We start from the raw sequence: 21,842 nt of genomic DNA, 5'->3' as shown, positions 1-21,842 counted from the left end.
AACTAATGATTATTTTGGTAGTCGACTATTCTGGCGATTATTTTTTTTTGTAGGTTTTCTGTGGGTACGACTTCTGTTCCTAGCTTTCTCCATCAATTTAAAATTATAAAAACAGATGTTAATTGCTCTATTAATGCCATTCACTTATTTAATAACTTTACTAACATTAGTTGAACCAATTATAGCTGGATAAGAGTACTGTCCACTACATTAAAATTAAATTATATGTTTTAGAAACTACAGATTTTAATAGAAAAAACTTTGCTCCATTAGACAATCTTTTCAGGGAGTTATGTCCTTGGTAAAACGTAAGAAAAAATAGTAATATACTTTGTAATTTTTAGTTCAATATAGATACGTCAATCTATCAAAATATATCGCAAAATTAGTCTTGGGGTCTAAATATTTATCTGTCCTCGCCAGTAGGAAGTACAAATGGAGGGAATGACTAAAAATAATCACGACTAATCAATGAATCGAACAAATAATCGGTAGATTAGTCGACTACTAGAATAGTCATCAGCTGCAGCACTAGTGTATGAGCAGCACTTCCACATAGCGTTTCTGTTCTCAGTTTTTAGTGCAATTAGGTACAGTTACAAATTAGAGATTTGCTGACATCGACATTTGGAGTTGCCAATTTTTTTTTTATAATCGACATCGACGATTATGTTGACTAATCATGGCAACCCTAAGGGGTGCACGATGATATCCAAATCACATAATTGCCTGTTGACACAATGACACATACCAAAATTATATAATGTTATATTTATAAAATACATTTTAATGATAGAAGATTAGCATTAAGATCCTAAACTAAGAAGTAGTTTGGGGACCTCTACCTCACTCTACATCCAGCCCAGTTAGATCACGTAATCACAGTCTGCAACAGTTAGTTATTCACTTTACACCAACTCTTGCACAACAGTACATGCAAGAAGAAATCCTCCACTCTGCAAACCCACCAGGCTTATCACCATTCATTACGCTTAATCATACGGGAGCTTAATCTTGACAATAGTATACACTGAGGTGGCACCCTGATAACTGTGTTTATACAGTCATCCAGGTCAGCCCCCAGCTGATAGTGAGGTTTAATCCCATTCTAGTTAAACGGCCCCTGTTAAAAGGCCCTGAAAAACTGCATAAGCATGACATGATATGTCAATGTGGGTTAGGCTTTGGAGAAAGCAAACTGGAACAGAAGAGAAACCACACTGGATGACGACATCTGGGTCAAATGTGCACAAAAAGCCGTAAACATGATTGAAGAAATCATACGCCTTAGCTATTTTACCTCCAACAATCCTACCTTACCCTGAAACATGTGTTTACTGAAAGCTCAGCCTGTCATTTTAGGAACACGTAATGAAAAGCACCTGGAAAAGTAAGACAAAGCAAAGTTACTCATCTGAGGCAAGAAGTTAAATAAAATATCCTGAATATTACAGGATTTTTTTATGTGTGGAATGTTTCCAAGCACTGTACAAGTTGCTGATCTGCATAATTTAAAATATGCAGATATCTACAGGCCAGAATTCAACGTCAAGGCCTGATACATAATTCATGCAGATGTCACAGGAAAGTATCCGCGGTATTCCAGCATGGGCGACTGGTGGGAGTTGTTCACATTGTTTTCTTTCCTGACGTGTCCCTCGGTCTGTAGTGCTACAGTCTAAAAAAAAAAACTAACCCACGTCCAACTGGGTAACATCTCAGGGTACAGTGCCAACTGTGGCTTCCTGCTATCTACTAGTGCATCTCAAATAAATGTGAAAATCATTGAAAAGTTGCTTTATTTTAGTAATTCAATTTCATTTTCCAGCAGGACTTGGCACAATGCCCACACTGCCGAAAGTAACAATTAGTCTAATTTTCTGAGATACTGATTTTAAAAGAAATAAACACTTAAAACAGAACACTCTGTGTGAAAAAGTACCATTCTTAGTAATATTGAATTTGTTTGGAGATGAACTAGTATATTCCTGTTCTGAAACATTAAATGAGTCAAGCCGATACAGTATTACTTTTGATTTGCAGTTAAAACAAGAAGTTAAATTGGAAAAATGTTTACAGCATCATGTAAAATGAGATGTGTTTACAGACCAATCCAGCTCAAATTTGAGGGGTTCTGAACAATCCACTGTTAGTGTATAAGTAACATCTGGTGAAATATGAAAAATATCATAGCGCTCTAATTCAATGGATTAAACAAAAAAAATAAGGGAATCTTTGTGGATAATTTAGGCCCCACAACCACAATAAACATAGGCAGAACTAAAAATCTAAATTGTAATTGAGAACTGCTTATATTATGCATAGTATATGTTTTGTCACTATATCGCCCAGTCCTAAATAGGTTTTAATAAATGTTATATATATATATATATATTTTTTTTTTTTTTACAAAATACATACAGTATTTGCAGCACCCTTCACTGACTGAACTGATTGGTAATTAGATTATGCATTATATGAACTGTAGGTACAGACATCACATTTGTCAATATATTTAAGTATCAGAATTATATTGCATTGGATAAAATCAAGAATATATTGTAATATATAACACAAAGCATGTCTAAGAAATGAGCATGGGCCTAGCAAGCATCCTCATCCACATCCAGAGACATGCAGCATCAGCACCAGCAGCAGCATCATCAGCCCAGTAGTCCAGGCTGTTAGCAAGCTAACTGTGGCTTAAATAATGTCAGAGAATCATGAAAAGCCAGTCAGCCCTCTGTTTCTGCTGTTTTTTATCTCGTAAATGTGATTTAATCCTAGTTTTTCCCCGAGATTTTGCACATTAGCGAGGCTAGCTAGCTGAGACGGTTCCTATTGTAAACAACCGGAGCAGGTAAACCGTGTATGGCAAGCTAGTCAGCTAAACGGAGGCGTTTACAGGAGAGCAGAGGCGTCGTTTCATTCTTCTCAAAGCGGATTTAGCAGCCAACTCATCCTCATCATCCTCTTCATCATTTTCCTCAAGCAAATAAACAGCCCAGGTGTGCAAAAGCCAGCCAGAAAGCCTTTAGAATAAAGCCTGAATGCTGCTGCAGGACTATAATCATCATTATAGGAGAATAGATAGGCTAGTTATACGTCCAGGCCTCAAACCATGCATCTATTTATTCATTCTTCCAGGTAACTTAAAGCTGCTGCAACGATTAATCGATTAATCGACATAATCGACACAATGCCTAACATACAAAAAACTGTAGACTCTAGATTTCATTGTTGACTCACAGGATGCAGTAATAGAGAGGCTGGAAGAAGGATCTTTGACTTGAATTGAATCGATTAATCAACTTATTGAGACTAATCATTTTAGTTGACTATCAAAAGGTTCATTAGTTGCATTGCACTGCATTACCAGGTGTGCATTGCATTAAGCAGGTGAGGTAAACGTGCCAATATTGGAACAGAAGCAGTTGGAAATGGAGGGAATGGTAGTAATAGTAGTCAACTAATCGAGAGAGAAAGACTTAAAAACATCCAATTGATTAACTAGCAAAGACAGGACACAGGGTGCCAGCCATTCACAGGTGTAAAGACTTGACTGACATGATGCAATAATAAAAAGATTAGTAGGTGAATTAAAAAAACAGCCATTGAATAATCGAGTACATATGTGAAAAAACTAGTCAGATTAGTCCACTACCAAAATAATAATTGGTTGCAGCAGGCCTATCTCTATGCAAAGGTGTGCAGACTTATTAAGCAGGTAAGGTAAAACGTGCCAATATTGTAAAAGGATATGTGATATAGGGAATGCCAGATATAGCCTTGGTCTAATCGACTAAATTGGAGGGGAAAAAATATTAGTCAGAAGTCTGATTAGTCCATTACCAAAATAATCATTATTGCATTGCATTCACAGGTGTGCAGTGCCAACACTGAAACATAAACTCGACTAAATGAAATAACCTTAAAATAATAAATAATCTTCCGATTATTCGACTACCAAAATGACGATTAGTTGCGTTGCATTCACAGGTGTGCAGTGCCCAGATTGGAACATTAATAGAGTGGATGGCAGATATAGCTATGGACTAATCGACTAATTAAAATAAATGAATAAATAAATAGATAAATAATCGACCGATTATTCGACTAACGTTACCAAGATGATTGTTAGCTGCAGCCCCATAAATAACTCACTCAATGAGCAGGTTTAGTCCACGAAATGCCTTCAGAAATGCTGTAAAACAAACAAACAAATCCCACGCAGATCAATCACTCACCCTCAATGGATCCGGTAGGGACCAGGACCTCCACGGTGAGGCAGAAGCCGAGGGTGAGCAATCCGACAGCCCGCATGTTCGCCCGGCGCGGCGTCGCTCACCGCTGGTTAGGTTAATGGAGGCACAGGAGGAGGAGAAGGTGGTGGAGAAGAAGGTGGAGGAGGAGGTGGCGGCTGTGGCTGTGCAGGACCGGGGCCGAGCACCTCATCAAAGCCTCCTGCGTCGTGCTGCTGGTGGTGGTGGTGGTGCCGCCTCGGGTCCCTCCGCCGGCGGCCAGCACAAGCCTGAAACGCGGGTCTGGGTTCGTGCAGGAGCCGCCTGAGAGAGGGAGGCTGGAGGGGGGGAGGCTTTTTCAAACCGCGGTGCGGGACAGCGCGGTCATGGAGCTGCGCTGCGTCCTGCTGAAAACCGCACACTGCAGTTTTAAAAGGATAGCCTTTTTTATTCAATTAAAAATAAAAAATAAAAAAATAAATCCCGCTCTCTCCTCCGTGCTCGTGCCCAGCGCGTACTGCTGGGGGTCGGCTCCTTTCTCCAGCAGAGCCGGGGGTCGCCCAATAAAAGAAGAAAAAAATGAATAAAAAAATAAAATAAAAGCCTCCTTTCTCCCTTTCTTCTCCTTTCTCTGCTGCGTCCCGCCGCCACCCGCGATGCTGCTGGTTTGTACTGTGTGTGTGTGTAGCTGTAGCTGTAGCTGTGAATGTGAATGTGTGTGTGTGAGTGTATGTATGTGTGTGTGCGCGAGAGCGCCTCTCCACACCACACTGCTCGCTCGCACCAGTGATGACGTCGCTGTGAACGCTGCTGGCTGAAGCTGCGCGGCCCGGCTCCCTCTCCCGCGCATGCGCGGCGCAGTTTCCCGCCCTCCGCTCTGTTTCCCCCTCAGCGGAGAGAAACTGGCCCGGCCGAGCCGCCATCTTGGCTCTCCCGCTGCTTTTTATTCTTCTGATATGACAGAAATCTAACGGAATAAACCTTAATTTTTTAGTTATTTTCATTGAATAAACAAATTAAACATTAATGATAGAATAAAAACAACATAAAAAAATATTTATTCAACATGGACTCATACGTATCGGTTAGCATTAAGGTTCTGACACTGAATTAATATTTAAAAGAATCAAAATAAAAAAAAACAACCAATTTTTTATTATTAAGTTAACTTATTTTTAGATAGTAAGTAATTATTTTAAGATACTATCTCATTATTTTGAGATACTATCACAATATTGTTAGATAGTAAGTGATTATTTTGAGATACTATATCATTATTTTGAGTTATTATCTCATTATTTTGAGATACTATATTCATTGTTTTGAGTTAGTATGTCATTATTTTAAGATACTATCATCTTATTTTGAGATACTATCTAATTATTTTGAGATACTACCTCATTATTTTAAGATCGCAAGTCATTATTTTAAGATAGTTCGTTCATTTTAGGTAATATAATATTAGATGTCTACAATACCTTAGTTTCTGAAGTCAGAATTACAACAAAAATATCAAGATATCTAAAGAAAATTGTATCTGGAAAAGAAGAACCCAAGAAATCCCTTTTTATAATGTGTTGGGACACTATTGTCTGGCGGCAGAGTAGATTAGAAAATGTACAAAAAATATTGCTAACATGCAGATATGTTCTCCAAACGATTTCAGAGGATATTAGAGAAGAAGTGCTAATTTTTACCATACTAGTGTTTTTGTCACCATCCTATTGCTTTTGTTCTTTAAGGATTTCACTGAGACTCCAGAATTTTAAATGAGCCTGAGATTTAGAGAAAATGAAAACCTCAATTTTTTTTAGGTAGTTGTTGCTGTTTTTCCAATGTATTTGACTTTGGCACTTGGTCATGAATGAAGCCCTGTGGCACACTCTCAGCCTTTTGGCTCCACAGAGGTTATTCTTAGCTGGTAGAGCGAGCACTGCACTGAACACTCTCTCTAGCAGTTAAGATAGAAAGGAGATAGGCTGCAGCCTCTGAGAGTAACTGGTGGAGGCCTTGCTAATTGGCCGGAGAGTAGAATCAGGTGTGTTTAATGAGGCAGAGGACAGAACTCTGCAGAGCCATGTTTCAGAAGGAGCTCAGTTTGACACTCAGCTTAAAAAAATCCTTTTATAATTAATAGGATCTGTTTTTGTTAAATTCCGATCCTATTTATCGACATCCTGTGAGACATCAACTTTCTCTTTCAGTCCAGCGCAGTTTAGGAAAAACAGCCCCACTAAATTGGTTGTGTATTGTGCAAGTGAGCACGTTCCGACATTTCGGGAATTGCTTGCATAATCTCTCACAGATGTGAGCTTTAAGCACAATACAAACAACATTTTGGACTTTACGGAACGGCTGTTTTTCTTGGAAATTGAACACAGAGGTGGTGGAGTGTTCCTGACAAAAGTTAGAGGGTCAATATCCTAGAAATAAAACACTTTATCCTTCACGTTTTTTCTGTAAAGCTAAACCTCCTGATTTTGCTGACTTCACCCCTTAGCTCAAGTTTAAAAAAAAAATCAGGAGAGTAGTTTGGCAGGAGCACTGGATGATGTATGGGTTTAGAGGAGTTGCAGAAGGGAGAGCTGATTGGGTGGTTGGATGTCAGCAGGGGGGTGGTATTTTTGATTAACTGATCTATATATTGAGAGTTTCCATGTACAAAAGTACTGTACATGGAAACATCATCCTCACCTATAGCACAGTTAAAGATTTGGAAATGTTTATAAAAATGTTAAGCAGGACTGGTATGTTTTATTACTTCAAAGAAACGCAGAAATAACAGCCTCTAAACTCTTCTTGTTGCTTCCAATGAGAGTCTGGCTTCTGGTTGAGGGTATTTTGGATAATTCTTCTTTACAAATCATCTCCAGTTCAGTCAGGTTTGATGGTTTCTGTCTGAGGATGAACAGCCCGCTTTAAATCACACCACAGATTTATAATAATATTCAGATGAAATGATGAACAGACAGACAGACAGATAGATAGATAGAGAGATAGAGAGATTGTATTGCGATATAGTCAGTATCGTAGAATACTGCTATTAGACTACGATACATCGATAGGAATATTGTTGGCAGTGTTTTGTGTATTAATTTATTGCGTATTGGCCCTTTACTCTACACTACTGTGTTGTAAAAATACACAGATTAAGCTGTTGTTTATTCACACACCTTATCAGATCAGAAAAATCATAAACATGTAATAAAGGAGAATCACAGTCTGGTGTTGAAGCTCAGTCACAGTCCAGTCTATGGGTTTGGCTGCAGGCTCTGTGCAGCACAGAGAGATCTCTTTGTCTGCTGTGTTTTTTCTTATAGAGGAAATGCTGCCTCTCAGTGGAGGAAACAGTCACTGTGGGTCTACCCTCAGACAAATAGTAGGAGTTTAAAGGTATATTTATGATCATCAAAGAACAAATAGAGCTTTAGAGGTTTAATATGTCTATATAAGTCTAATTATGTGCATTTAATAGGTTTTAAAAGAACAGTAAATTGACTGTAGTTAAATAATCATATTTTTTATTATATTGTATTGATATTATATGTTATTGATTTTTCTGAGCACTCCAGTTTCTGAATCAGTTTCTCTGATTTTGCTATTTATAGGTTTATGTTTGAGTAAAATGAACATTGTTGTTTTATTCTATAAACTACAGACAACATTTCTATCAAATTTCAAATAAATATATTGTCATTAAGAGCATTTATATGCAGAAAATGAGAAATGGCTGAAATAACAAAAAAAGATGCAGAGCTTTCCGACTTCAAAAAATGCAAAAAAAAAAAAACAAGTTCATATTCATATTCAAGTTTTAAGAGTTCAGAAATCAATATTTGGTGGAATAATAATCCTGGTTTTTAATCACAGTTTTTTATGCATGTTCTCCTCCACCAGTCTTACACACTGCTTTTGGATAACTTTATGCTGCTTTACTCCTGGTGCAAAAATTAATTCAAGCAGTTCAGTTTGGTGGTTTGATGGTTTGTGATCATCCATCTTCCTCTTGATTATATTCCAGAGGTTTTCAATTTGGTAAAATCAAAGAAACTCATCATTTTTAAATCTGTTATTTTTTCTCAGAACTGTATATATATATATATTTTTATTTTAGGTTAATAAGAATAAACAGAACAGGCTCTATAACAAAGAAACCAGAGAATCTGTAATGGAGAAGAGAGCCAGCAGGGGGCGCTCCCGAGTCAGCCTAAAATAAATAGGTTCATATGGAGCCATTTAGAAAAAAAAAACATTATAAATATAGTTTAAAGTTTATTATGATATAGTTTATAAATGTTTAATAATTTTCATACTAACACAAAACAATATTAAGTGTTTCGCTCATGAACCCATTTTTAAGAGTGTATCCTGTATAACCTTTAATAAGAAACATAATGAATAATAATAATGTATATTGAGACCACTACAAAAATCTAAGGTTTACATTAAAGTCGCATACACAATTTCTTACAAAATATTATCAGCATCAATAATAAGACCATGAAAGGGTGAAGGTGGGGGTGAGAGAAGGGGAGGGGGTGTGTCTTAGAATAACCTCAGCATTATAGAGGAACCTTATGTTCTTCCATTGTTCTCTCTCGAGTACTTTCTCGAGTACTTACTATTGTCCTACACCTCGTCTGAGACCTTATATAAACTCTGAGCTAGAGGGACGGAGGCCAGGTCTAAATACAGCCTAGATACGTTTTTACCCTTAATAAAAAATGTAGCACGGCTGTTTTATAGCTGGATTATTATGCGGCCAACATAAAGGGAAATATTAAATGAAAAATAAAGAAATATTTCACTTTTTCTTTGATGTACAAAAGCAAATATTTCACACCAAGGTGTTACTAGGTGGCTGCTACAGTGTTTCTATGGTATAGTTGCTGGTCGCTAAATTACTATTCTGCTAGGTGGTTGCTATGGTGTTCCTAGGTGGTTGTGATAGAGTTATAGTATAGACATTGGTGCTTAAGATGCTGCTAGATGGGTGGTATGGTTTCCCATATGGCTGCTTTTCTGTTGCCATAATGTTTTGTGAGGTGGTTACCAAGATGTTGCTAGATGGTTGCTATGGTGCAGTGTTTTACCGGAAAATATTACAGCATTTCATGCTTCTCTCTGCTGACAACTTTTATGAAGATATTTCATGAAGGATTTTATTTTCCAGCAGGAGTTTCACATTTTAAATTGAATTACTGAAATAAAGTAACTTTACAATGATATTCTATAGTGTTTGTCGTCTATACATCCCTCGTTTGTTCTTTCATTCAGGCCCATTCATTTTTGCACATGCCTAAGCCATAGGGTTTCTGTGTCCCGACAGCAATCAAACGTCTAATGCTCCTTCAGAGCAGGCAACTGAGCAAGTCTGAGCAATGTAAAACATGTACATAAGTTATACCAGGGTTATCATCAGATTGCTGTGCCTTTTGACCTTCAAATCTTTCTAAAAAATAAAAAAATAGATAACATATTATTATTATACATATTAATTTAACAACCTAATACAAGCATTTAACTTAATCAAGCTGTACAGTGGACTTATACAGTGTTTGTGCCGATATACAAAAAAATAAATGTTATATTTAGATGGATATTGACCAGCTAACAGCCCTCTGCAGCAGATCCAGAGCTGGATCAGGTGGGTTAGATGAGGAGAGTATAGTCTCCAGGACAGGGTTCAGAAACCACCCATCTAACCCATTTATCTGTGGCCTTTTCCCACCTGTGTCTCAACATGCTGAAGCCTTGGAAGTAAAGAAATGAAGCATTACAGGCAAACGATGGTCATTTAGTGTCTCAGTCAAGCTGAAACCTCCTCCTGCTGATCTGAGAGACCCTCATCACGTCCCCACCACTTCTCTGAACACGATCCTCGTCTTATTCTGAGAACCAGAACAAAGACCTACCAGCAGAATACACACACACACACACACACACACAGAGGAACGCAGCCAAGTTTGAAGGTTTATCTTAAAAGGTTTCAGGTGGAGGAAGTGGAAGTCCATATGGTGTAGAATGACAATAGATGTTCCCATGAACTCAAAGACCAGAGACAGTCCAGAGAAAGAGAGACTCTCTCCAAATACTGTCTCAACAAGGCCCATTCTGTGTGTGTTTTTGTATAAAACGGTATATAACTCTTTATGATGTAGGTTTAAATTAATATCGAAATGTTTAAATCTGATTTTATCTATTACCACCATGCCTTTATGCCTTTACTCCTGGTGCAAAAATTCAAACAGTTCAGTTTGGTTTGATGGCATCTATTTCCTCTTAAGTGAGGTAAAAAATGTGTAACGTAAATATACAATGCAATTCTTTAATGCTTTTTTTGTTTAGAATTATATGAATTTCCCATAATTTATCTTGGATTATTTCTGACTTTCAATGCAAAATGATTGCATCATCTATATTTATTTTATTCTTGTTTGTAAAAAAAAAACTAAATGATCTAATATTTCAACCACTAAATTAAACAATAATGAACTTCAGAAGTTTAATCTCTTCATATATATATATACACACACATATATATATATAACCTGAATAGGTTGTTAATGTAAAATACTGTATACAGTACAATATATATTGGAAGGACTCTCCTGCACTGCTGCACTTACCCTCCTGTCCTGCAGGTGGCACCAAACACCAAACATCTTCCTCACACTCTCAGAAAGCCCAAGCTTTTAAAGCCTTTATCCAAAAACTTTCCCACTGCTCTTCACAGCCAATAAAAACCCAGAAATCACCAACACCAGCAGATGACATGTCTCTCCAAACCATCACTGATTGGTGGAAACTTCACACCAGACCTCGAGCAGTTTGGACTGTGTGTCTCTCCACTCTTCCTCCAGACTCTGCTCCCTTGATTTCCTTTAAATGAAATGTAAAATGTACTGATGATCAGTGATGGTTTGGAGAGACATGTCTGTCATCTGCTGGTGTTGATCCACTGTGTTTTATTATCAAGTCTAAAGTCAGTGCAGTTTTGTTTTCCCACAAAATCTTACAGCACTTCATGCTTCCCTCTGCTACTGACAACTTTTATGGAGATGAGGATTTCATTTTCTAGCAGGACTTGGCACACTGCCCACACTGCCAAAAGTACCAACTGGTCTAATTTTCTGAGACACTGATAAATAAAAGTAAAAAACAATAAAAGAAATAAACACTTAAAATAGATCACTCTGTGTTTAATACATCTATATAATATATAAGTTTCACATTTTGAACTGAATTACTGAAATAAAGTAACTTTTCATTGATATTTAAAACATTTTTGAGATGCACCTCTATGTTCTACAGTCATTTGCAGTTTATAAAGCATAAAGTTACATTACTTCTCCATATACACAACTCAAAAAATGAATATATTAGTAAGTAATTTGTTTAAAAAATGTGTGCTCTGTTTCAAGTGTTTTTAAGAGCTGTTTCTTTTGGTGGCTCACATAGTGTTTTCCACCCAGGTGGAACCGGTGTTCTGTCGAGTTGTGCTACCTTGTCAAACTGTGCTACCCTAGTGTATATTTAACTGGAAAAATGTTGTTTAATGCACAAAAATTGATTGATCATAAAAAAAAAAACACAAGAAATATTTGCGCAGTGTCTTTAGGAAGCACATATCGATCGGTAGCATAACTCGACAGAACACCGGCACAGTTCTGGTTCACCTACCTAATTTTAAACCAGTTTGCCTCGTTTTCACCAACAAATTTAGATTCCAGAACCAGGAACGCTTGTTCAAAGTGGGAACCGAGGAATACTAGGTTCTTCAGTGTGAACCATGTTTACCACCCTCTGTTGATGATGTATGATGTGACGATTTGATGGTTCCACTAAAACTGGTGGAAACGAGATCTGATTCACTGAAAATCACCACGGTTTTTATAATCTAGAGCAGAACTGGTTCAAGAACCTTAAGTTCTTTAGTGGAAAATCATATACAGTCAACCTCAGAAACTGGTTCAGTCTCCACATGAGTATAGAGGCTTGAGTAACAGACAGTTTTCTGATGGATAGGTGAGACAGTGAGACAGTGAGACAGAGGTTGCAGGGAGACGCTCTATAAAGGATGTACAGATTACAGACCAATCCAACTGCAGGCTGGAGTCAGGTAGAGATCAGGAATCCAAACTTTACGTTGAACCCCGGCCAGGCCTGATACGTGTCCTGGAACAGCACTCGGACCTGTACTGGGAATGTAAACAGAGTTAAGTCATTATGTCATTACGATGGTATCTTGCATCATGTACGTACAGCAGAGGCCTTTATTCTCGTTCTGCGGGTCACTGAGGGTATACGGCGAGGTTACTGCGAGGTCTGGGATTTGTTTACCTTCTACTTCACCCAAGAATGTGTCCAGAAGGGATTTTTTATGACATATTAAAGGAATGGTTTGGCGAACAATAAAAAGTACACAAATTTTTCCCCGCCTCAAATCGTCTCACTGAGCCAAAACAAAGCTTACCTCTTCAGTTTCTGCGCTGGAGCCATGAAGCTAATGCGGCTAACAAGTAATAGAAGCCTAAATTCTACCAATTAGCAGCAGGGAACCTTCAGAGATAGCCTAATGAGTTCTGGGAAATTATGTTTGTAATGTTTAGCTAGTTCATTTCTGTGTAATAAAGTAATAGATCTCCCCAATTTAGTGTATTTTAGTTCTCGCCCACTAGCTGACACTCCCATAGTCACATGATACTGCAGCACAAGCTTCTCCTACAAACCCCAAATCAGAAAAAGTCGAGACAGAGAATGTAGATATAAAAAACACAGTGTTTCACATTTTATTTTACTTTTATTTGATTGCAGTCTTGTACAAACACAGCATTTTTCATGTTATGTTTAAATAAAGTCCATGTAAACAAATATATATACAAATAAACAAATGTAACAAGATGTAGAAAAACATAAGTAAATAAGTAGACACATAAAAAAGTAGACAAACATAAACAAATGTAGAAAAATCAGACAAAATGTAGACAAAGAAAAAATTGCAGACAAATAAACAAATGTAAGCAAATCAGACAAAATGTAGACAAATATAAACACATGTAGACAAACATAAACAAATGTAGACAAATCAGACAAAATGTAGACAAATCTGATAAAATGTAGACAAACATAAACAAATGTAGAAAAATCAGACAAATTAAGACAAATCAGACAAATGTAGAAAAATCAGACAAAATGTGGACAAACATAAACTAATATAGACAAACATAAACAAATCAGACAAAGGAGATATAATGTAGACAAACAAAAACCAGCGTAGATAAATCAGACAAAATGTAGACAAACATAAACAAATGTAGAAAAATCAGACAAAATGTAGACAAACATAAACAAATGTAGAAAAATCAGACAAAATATACACAAAGATAATTAAATGTAGACAAATCAGACAAAACATACACAAATAATTTGGTTTAAGGCCTTTTTTTTTTTTTACCTTACATTACTTTTACTTTTATACCTTAAGTAGTTTTGAATCCAGTACTTTTACACTTTTACTGAAAAAGTAAAAAGTTTGAGTTGATACTTTAACTTCTACAGAAGTATTTTAAACTCTAGAATCTATACTTCCATGTGCAAATGTAGACACAAACATAAACGAATGTAGACAAATCAGACAAAATAAAAATATATATATTTTTGTATTATTTTCCTTTTATATTTGTGGAGTTAAAGCAGAGTGTCTCTCTCAGCCCTCAGACTGCAGCTGATTCAAATACCTAAAACTCAGAATTCCAAATAAAGCCTGAATAATCCTGTAAATGAGGCATTAGAGATTAGAGCATTTGAGATTTGAGTTCAGTAAATGAAATTAGGCAGTGTTTTCTGGAGCTGATGAGACGCCGCCGGGCCTCGGAGCGCTCGGAGGACCGGAGACGCCCTCACAGCAGGACGGGGAGAGGAGGACGTCCCGGTCTGGGAGGGTCTGCTGGGGGCCCGTCGGGGCTCCTCAGCCTCCGCGTCCTGCGGGCCAGAGAATTCCAGCTATGTGGAGCATGTGTGTGTGTGGGTTTGTGTGTGTGTGTGTGAGCACAGCATAGCGCTGATGTCTGGACGGTCCTGTGTCCCAACATGCAGCTCTCTAAGGCCTCTAACGTTCATCAGGCGTCACAGAGCACTGATCCTGGAGCAGTTACTGCCGTTTAGATTCCAGATAAACAATAGCATGAGCCGAGAACAGCTGATCCCAGACCTGCAGACTCAGCCAAAAAGGTGACATTTTAAAATGTTGACATTTTATTTATATTCTGAATTAGTTTCTTAAAATACTGATTAATGTCCTTGAAATTATCATTTTATTACATATAATTATTTTGAGAAATGTTGAGAAAACAGACCTTAAATAATGCAAAGAAAACAAGTTCATATTCATTTAGAAACAACAATACTAAAAAATGTTGTTTTTCACATAAAAGCAGTGTGTAAGACTGGTGGAGGCGTTCCAAGACACTTGAAAGTTGTGAATAAAAATCTGAATAAAAATAACAAATATTAATTTTCCGATACATTAAGGTTCTGATACATCAGCTCACAGACGCAGCCTTGTGCTGATCCACATCACCCTAGTGATGAGTGATGAGGGGAATGAAGAGCGCCATCTACTGTACCCACCCAAAGAGAGAGCAAGGGCCATTGCTGATGGCAAGCTGCATGACCGGGATTCTGTATGAATGTGTGTGTGTGTGTGAGTGTGAGTGTGTGAGAGTATGTTTAGCATCCTGGACGCTCCAGTGCATGGCTCGGGGGTTGGTTTGAGCCGGTGCCAGCGTAAACATTCCCAGACCACATGTTCGCTCAGGGCAGAGCGTCTGGCAACCCTCCAAGCACATCTGCACACAATCCCCCGGCCTTCACCAGCCGCCCAGAGCTTTCCCAGACTCCCCCTCTCCTGCAACCTGCTGCAGCCCGGCCAGGAACAGGACAGCACAAATTACAGCAGATCCTCGCGCTGATTTACGGCACGACCGGGCTGATGATAGACCGCAGACGCTGTAGCGCTTTGTTCACAAGACAGAACAAGAACAAGCTAATGAACTGCGTGTAACAGTAACTGTAACAGTCTCTGCTCTGTTGAGTCACAAACAACCCTATTGGTCCAATTTTAGCGATGTAGGATTTAGGGCGTGTCAGTGTGTCGGTGTGTCTTTGGTATCGTGAGGGCGCAAAAAAATACGCCTTAATAAAGGCATGATCTTATTCCCGTAATTAATCTTGTTTTTTTTCTTTGGGTGTAATGTGAAAAAGAAACAATCAGTGTGTCACTCGCCATTCCCTTTAGGAGCCAGGTGAGCTCTGACTTTGGCACGTTCGAATCTTAACAGCGCAACACTTTTGTGCAACTGACTGTTGTCAGGGTTTAAATCAGTCAGTTGTGCACCACTGTGTTTTCCACCGACAAAAAATTAAACACTTCCAGACCACCACACCCATCAGTACAGATTTAGTCCTAAACTATGATGCTATTTTAGCAGCCCGGGAGCAAGGCGTGAAAAAAGACAGTTGATGGAGTGTAAGATAGCAAAGAGCTTGTGTACGATAGAGCCCCATGTTACAGGAGCCATAACCATAATACAACAGTGGTTCTCAAATCGGAATTCTTGCGTCTTTTTTATGCTTTTATGCATTAGCATTAGCGCTACGTGCTTCTCTCTCGTACCCACACTGCATCTCTTGGTGCAGCTGTGCAGCTATAGCTGCAAAAAAACAGCAAAAGCAAACCACCTGGCCTTTTTTTTCCTCCTGGACCTGAGCATGAACTTCAGAGCAGCTGTTTACTCTCCACTCCAGCAAAAGATTCTCCACATATGAGCTGCTAACTCATCCATTTCCCTTTATAAAGCTACGAGTCTCTCCTCTCTCTAATATGAGGGTTTTTGTTGTTGGTGAAGAAGGAGATGTTTATACAGGTATCAATGTGCAGCACGTGAGACGTTTCAGGAACAGATTCGTTCACATTACACACAGATACAGATACGGATTTGAGCAACGTGGCTTCTTGTAATGTGAACGTAGCTTAAGTGTTTCAATGTGAAATGACTTTTTGGTGCTACCTGGTTTGAGAACCACTGATATATAAGATCTGCAGGTCTAGAAATGTGTTACACAATACTGTGTACAGCTTTCCTTTACTAGGAAATGACTCAGATTTGTGAGTGAGCGTGAACTGAGCTGTTTCCTCTGGAGTGTGTGTGTGTGTGTGTGTGTGTGTGTGTGTGTGTGTATGGAAATGTCCTGCCCATATTGCGTCACCAGAGTTGGAACGGAGGGGACCACTACTGGGCCAACATTACTGGCCCTGAGGCGTGAAACGAGACAGAGAGTTTCATAAATTAGGCCTGAGAAACTCCACCCCTGACCTGCCCATCTCTCCCTCTTCACTCAACATCATTCACAAGTCTTCTTATACAGTCATATGAAAAAGTTTGGGCACCCCTATTAATCTTAATCATTTTTAGTTGTAAATATTCGGGTGTTTGCAACAGCCGTCTCAGTTTGATATATCTAATAACTGATGGACACAGTAATATTTCAGGATTGAAATGAGGTTTATTGTACTAACAGAAAATGTGCAATATGCATTAAACCAAAATTGGACCGGTGCAAAAGTATGGGCACCCTTATCATTTTATTGGTTTGAATACTCCTAACTACTTTTTACTGACTTACTGAAGCACAAAATTGGTTTGGTAACCTCATTGAGCTTTGAACTTCATAGCCAGGTGTATCCAATCATGAGAAAAGGTATTTAAGGTGGCCAATTGCAAGTTGTTCTCCTATTTGAATCTCATCTGAAGAGTGGCATCATGGGCTCATCAAAACAACTCTCAAATTATCTAAAAACAAAGATTGTTCAACATAGTTGTTCAGGGGAAGGATATAAAAAGTTGTCTCAGAGATTTAACCTGTCAGTTTCCACTGTGAGGAACATAGTAAGGAAATGGAAGAGCACAGGGACAGTTCTTGTTAAGCCCAGAAGTGGCAGGCCAAGAAAAATATCAGAAAGGCAGAGAAGAAGAATGGTGAGAACAGTCAAGGACAATCCACAGACCACCTCCTGTATTGTTGACTGATGCACAGAGTGATACTTAGATAGATAGAGTTCAGAAATCAATATGTGGTGGAATAACCCTGGTGGTTTTTAATCACAGTCGTTTTTATGCATCTTGGCATCATGATCTCCTCCACCAGTCTTACACACTGCTTTTGGATAACTTTATGCTGCTTTATTCCTGGTGCAAAAATTCAAGCAGTTCAGTTTGGTGGTTTGATGGTTTGTGATCATCCATCTTCCTCTTGATTATATTCCAGAGGTTTTCAATTTGGTAAAATCAAAGAAACTCATATAAACATTTTTAAGTGGTCTCTTATTATTTTCAGAGCTGTATTTTGTATATTCTCCCTCAGCCTCATTACAGTATGAAAGGCAGGGTCATGTCCTCGGCTGCATATGAGTTTCGGGGCAGTAGATTGATGAATTGAGGTGAGCAGATGCAGGTTGCTAGCTGGCTGCAGTGCATGTTTTCACACGGAGGTAATTGCTGCGCAGGCCATGCTGACAACACCTGAGGAATTCGAGGCATGCACAAACATCCAGGATATTCCCCACCAACCACCTCAGCAACCCTCACTCCCCTCCTCCACATGCAAGAGCTCCTCGCGGGGCCTCCGGGAGGGGGCTGCTCATGTTTATCAACTACAAAAAGTGATAGCATAGCACGATTACACACGTTTCCCCACTTTCTCTGAATAAAGACATGTTCAGAATCTCAGGCATGGTTAGCAAAACCCACTAATTAGCATGCTAATTACAAAAATGGCAGAAAAGAGTCCATTTGGAGTTCCTAAATGTTCCAATGTCTCCAATGACGCAGAGTGGTCCAGCAGTCTAAAGCGCTGCCACTATGATCGATATATATCACTGGTTCGAATCCCAGTCATGCAGCTTGCCGTCAGCTGCCAGAGCCCTGAGAGAGCACAATCAGCATTTCTCTGTCTGGGTGGGTACAGTACAGTATATGGCGCTCTTTCTTTCCCTTCATCTCTTCTAGGGTGATGTGGATCAGCACAAGGCTGCATCTGTGAGCTGATGTATCAGAACCAAGTCGCTGTGCTTTCCTCTTTCCCCATTTACAGAGAATGTGTGAAGAATTAAATTAAATTAAATGGAAAAAATGCAACAGAATTTTGGAAATCTTTGAAAATGTGTCGCAGGCCTGAAATCCAGGAATACATTTTTAAAAAATGTAATTGTGAAATTTTGCTGTCATACTGTCTGCAATCAAATAAAAGTCAAAGGACTTTTAGAAAAGAAAGAAATCTTCTATTTATTGATTCAAGGAGGGTTCCTGCAATGAAACCAACCTGTAACCATGCTGGACACAATACTGAAACCTCTGATATTAGATATTAGATCGAAATGCTGAAGCTAATTTTATATAGTTTTCATATTTTTCATTCATTTTTTTTTATATATTTTCAATAAGTGTATCCATTACGACCCTAAACATAGTGTCAAGTTTAAAGTAAAAAAAAAAATAGATGTTTTAAATTGATGTTTTTTGGTTCTGAAAGATATTAAATAACTAGTTTTTACAGGTGTTTTAACTGGTAAAAAATAAAACATATATATTTTATAAAATATATTTATACAGATGCTGAGGTATATAAGAAATGTACTAAGAATTGATGTTAAATATATATGATATAATTACATTACATTTACAAATATACATGCTTCTTGTTCCTGTCTTTTGGTGAGTAGCACACTTCAAGTACACTATGTTGGGTATAAAAATATATTTTAATCTACTGTACTACAATTTTTAGCATGCTACAAATTTACTTTTGATGTTTAAATGTGTTATTTAACACTATATCCTATAATTCACTTTAATTATAATTACAGAGCATTGGAATGCATTTTAACTGTTATATTAATGTTATAAGGAAATATATTTTTATTTTAAATACATTTTTACCAATGATTCAATTGAATTTACTTTGTATTTTACTAAAATGTTACATGATACATTGTACTTTAAGTAAACTACTGTAACAAGTATATCAATACTTTTACTAATTAGTAGAGCCACCATTCGCTGCAATTACTTACTTATAACTGTAAACTTTTTGCAAAGTTAATTCTTTAAATTTTACACATTTTAATAGTATTAAATGCTATTATATAATATTAAAGTAATAAACGTTTAATACAACTGACTGAGATCTCACTGATTTCAGTGTGGCCAGATTTCCAACAATTCAAATTCAACGGGATCCTATTTTTTTCTGTTCTGGTACATAAAACTGGGGTTTCACGCTGCCTCTGCTCTTACTCCACCAACAATTTCTAAAAAACACAGATCCTCAGATCAGAGCTCTGCCAGAGAATTCTGTGTGGAACAAGGCTGGAAGGGAGGAGCCGCCGAGGCCCAACATCTGCAGTCAACTAATAAAAGAATCCGAGCCTGAGCCGAGCGTTCCTCCAACCCCAGCCGCCCAGGCCTGGTCTGATGAAGCCTCTCCAGCCGCCGCTGGCTGATGGCTGATGGCTGTGGTGAGGTGAGCTCGCGGTTTGGACTCGGCTCAGTTCTGGGCTGACTCATGATCCGCAGTGTTTCTGAGGCTCGCAGACGAGGCCGGCCCTGCTGGCAGACGGGCTGGTTCTGGCCCTGCAGCCTCCCACTCTGCACCAGGTGTGCATGAGCTTCATGCACCTGCAGACAAATAACTGAGGTCAGCATGGATTCCACACGCTTCTCCAAACGAGGAAAAAATACTCCAGATCTTTGGGTACGAGCCATTGTAGGAAAGTAGGCAGGTAGTAGGTAGGCAGGTGGTGGGTAGTTACATTGATAGGTAGGAAATTGCAGCATTGCAATATAAAATGTAAACACAAAATATGTACATGCACACATATTAAATAGAATAAAGATGTGAAAATAAAAATTAAACTAGGTAGGGAAGTGGGTTGGTAGGTAGGTATCCAGGTGAATGATTAAGTAGGTAAGTAGGTAGAGCGTCATGCAAAAATAGAGATACCCCTTGAACTTTTTCGCATTTTGTAAATTTAGGACCAAAAACCCAAATAAAAAAATAAAATAAATAAACTACTTTTATCAATGTATTATTTTACCTCCAATTATGTGCTACTTTGTGTTGGTTTATCAGTTGAAATCTCAAAAAATACATTTTAATTTGTGGTTGAAAGGTGAATTTGTAAAATCACACAGTCGTAAACAAATCAGATGTGTCACATTAGGGCAATAAAACCAGAAAACAATCAGAATTGAATTCCTGCAGCCTGTGAATAATGTGAATAGTCTATAATGGACTTTTATGTTTTATGTTTGTCAATCAGTTATGGATATCAACATCCAGGTACGTTCAAATAGGCGAGAAAAAATAGGAAAATCCAGAAGGGATTGAAGACTACATTGCCCAGAATGCTCGAAGGAAAGTGCAGCGACTCAGTTCTGATACATCAGCTCACAGACGCAGCCTTGTGCTGATCCACATCACCCTAGGAGTGATGAGGGGAAAGAGAGAGCAAGGCCAATTGTGCTCTTTTGGGGTTCCGGTAGCCGATGGCAAGCTACATGAACGGGATTCAAACTGGCGATCTCCTGATCATAGAGCCATTTTTGTATTTGTGACTTTGAATTTGCCTTGCCCTTTTATACTGCCTTGCCTTATTATCGACCTGGACTGCCTCACCGTTCTTGGTGTTTTCTCTGCCCTTTATGTTTATTTTCTGCTTTTGACTTCTGCTTGCCTGTTGTTGAATATGATTTTGGATTACCCTTACTTAATAAAAGTCCTTTTATTGTATTCATACCTGTCTTATTCCTCCCTGGCCCTGACAAAAAGCGTTAAAGGATCTGGAAAGGGTTAAAGAAATGAGGTTCTAGGGCATCAGTGAACCAGAGTAAGAGTCATTATTAACAATTTGAGAATAATAGGAACATCGTTGAGTGAATCTTCCCAGGAGAAGCTGACCTGTCAAATCTTCCCCAAGAGCACTGCAGCAAATCATCTAGAAAATCTCCAACCATGCCAAAAAACTGCAGGTCTCTCCAGCCACAGCTAAGGTCAGTGTTTATGACTCTACAGTCCCCAGAAAGAGACTGGGAGAAGCTGGTGTTTATGGTTGAGTAGCAGTGCGGATAACACTGCTAACAGTGAGAAACATCAAAATTCAGGTCAGGTCTGCATAGAAAAAGTTACTGGATAGTTCCAAAGACTTTTCACTAGTTATGACCCCAATCTCCAATACATGTGAGGTCAGAATCCGTCGCTTTTCCAACGGCTACAGATGTAGAATTACCAATTAGCTGACAGAGCACTCTTGGAGGAAAGTTCAGCGACCCAGCTATGATACATCATCAATAGGAAGGAAAAGGGGAAGTAGCATTATCTACCCACCCACAGAGAGAAAAAGACCAATTGTGCTCGCTCTGACTCCGGCTGCTGATGCTAAGCAGCATGATCTTGGATTTAGACCAGCAATCCTCTGAACATAGTAATGATTGCTAGACGACACAGAGCCCGAAAGTCCCAAAGATGTGAGATTAGTCAACA

At 38.4% G+C, this 21,842-nt stretch overlaps 1 protein-coding gene across 5 annotated transcripts in view; it reads right to left on the bottom strand.

Annotated features, from left to right (window-relative positions):
* lrp1ab (low density lipoprotein receptor-related protein 1Ab) overlaps positions 1 to 4,970 on the bottom strand; it is a 175,206-nt gene extending 170,236 nt beyond the window's left edge. For all 5 annotated transcript variants that reach the window (XM_049462890.1, XM_049462893.1, XM_049462891.1 and 2 more), the window contains exon 1: positions 4,248 to 4,970. In XM_049462890.1, coding sequence (XP_049318847.1) covers positions 4,248 to 4,323 — 76 coding nt within the window. In that variant the 5' untranslated portion in view covers positions 4,324 to 4,970. The remainder of the gene's footprint in view (positions 1 to 4,247) is intronic.
* Between the last annotated feature and the right edge of the window lie 16,872 nt (positions 4,971 to 21,842).

Source organism: Astyanax mexicanus, chromosome 13 (genome assembly GCF_023375975.1).
Source record: "Astyanax mexicanus isolate ESR-SI-001 chromosome 13, AstMex3_surface, whole genome shotgun sequence".
Taxonomy (NCBI): domain Eukaryota; kingdom Metazoa; phylum Chordata; class Actinopteri; order Characiformes; family Acestrorhamphidae; genus Astyanax; species Astyanax mexicanus.
Note: the sequence above shows the minus strand (reverse complement) of the source record. Positions and strands in the feature narration are given on the sequence as shown.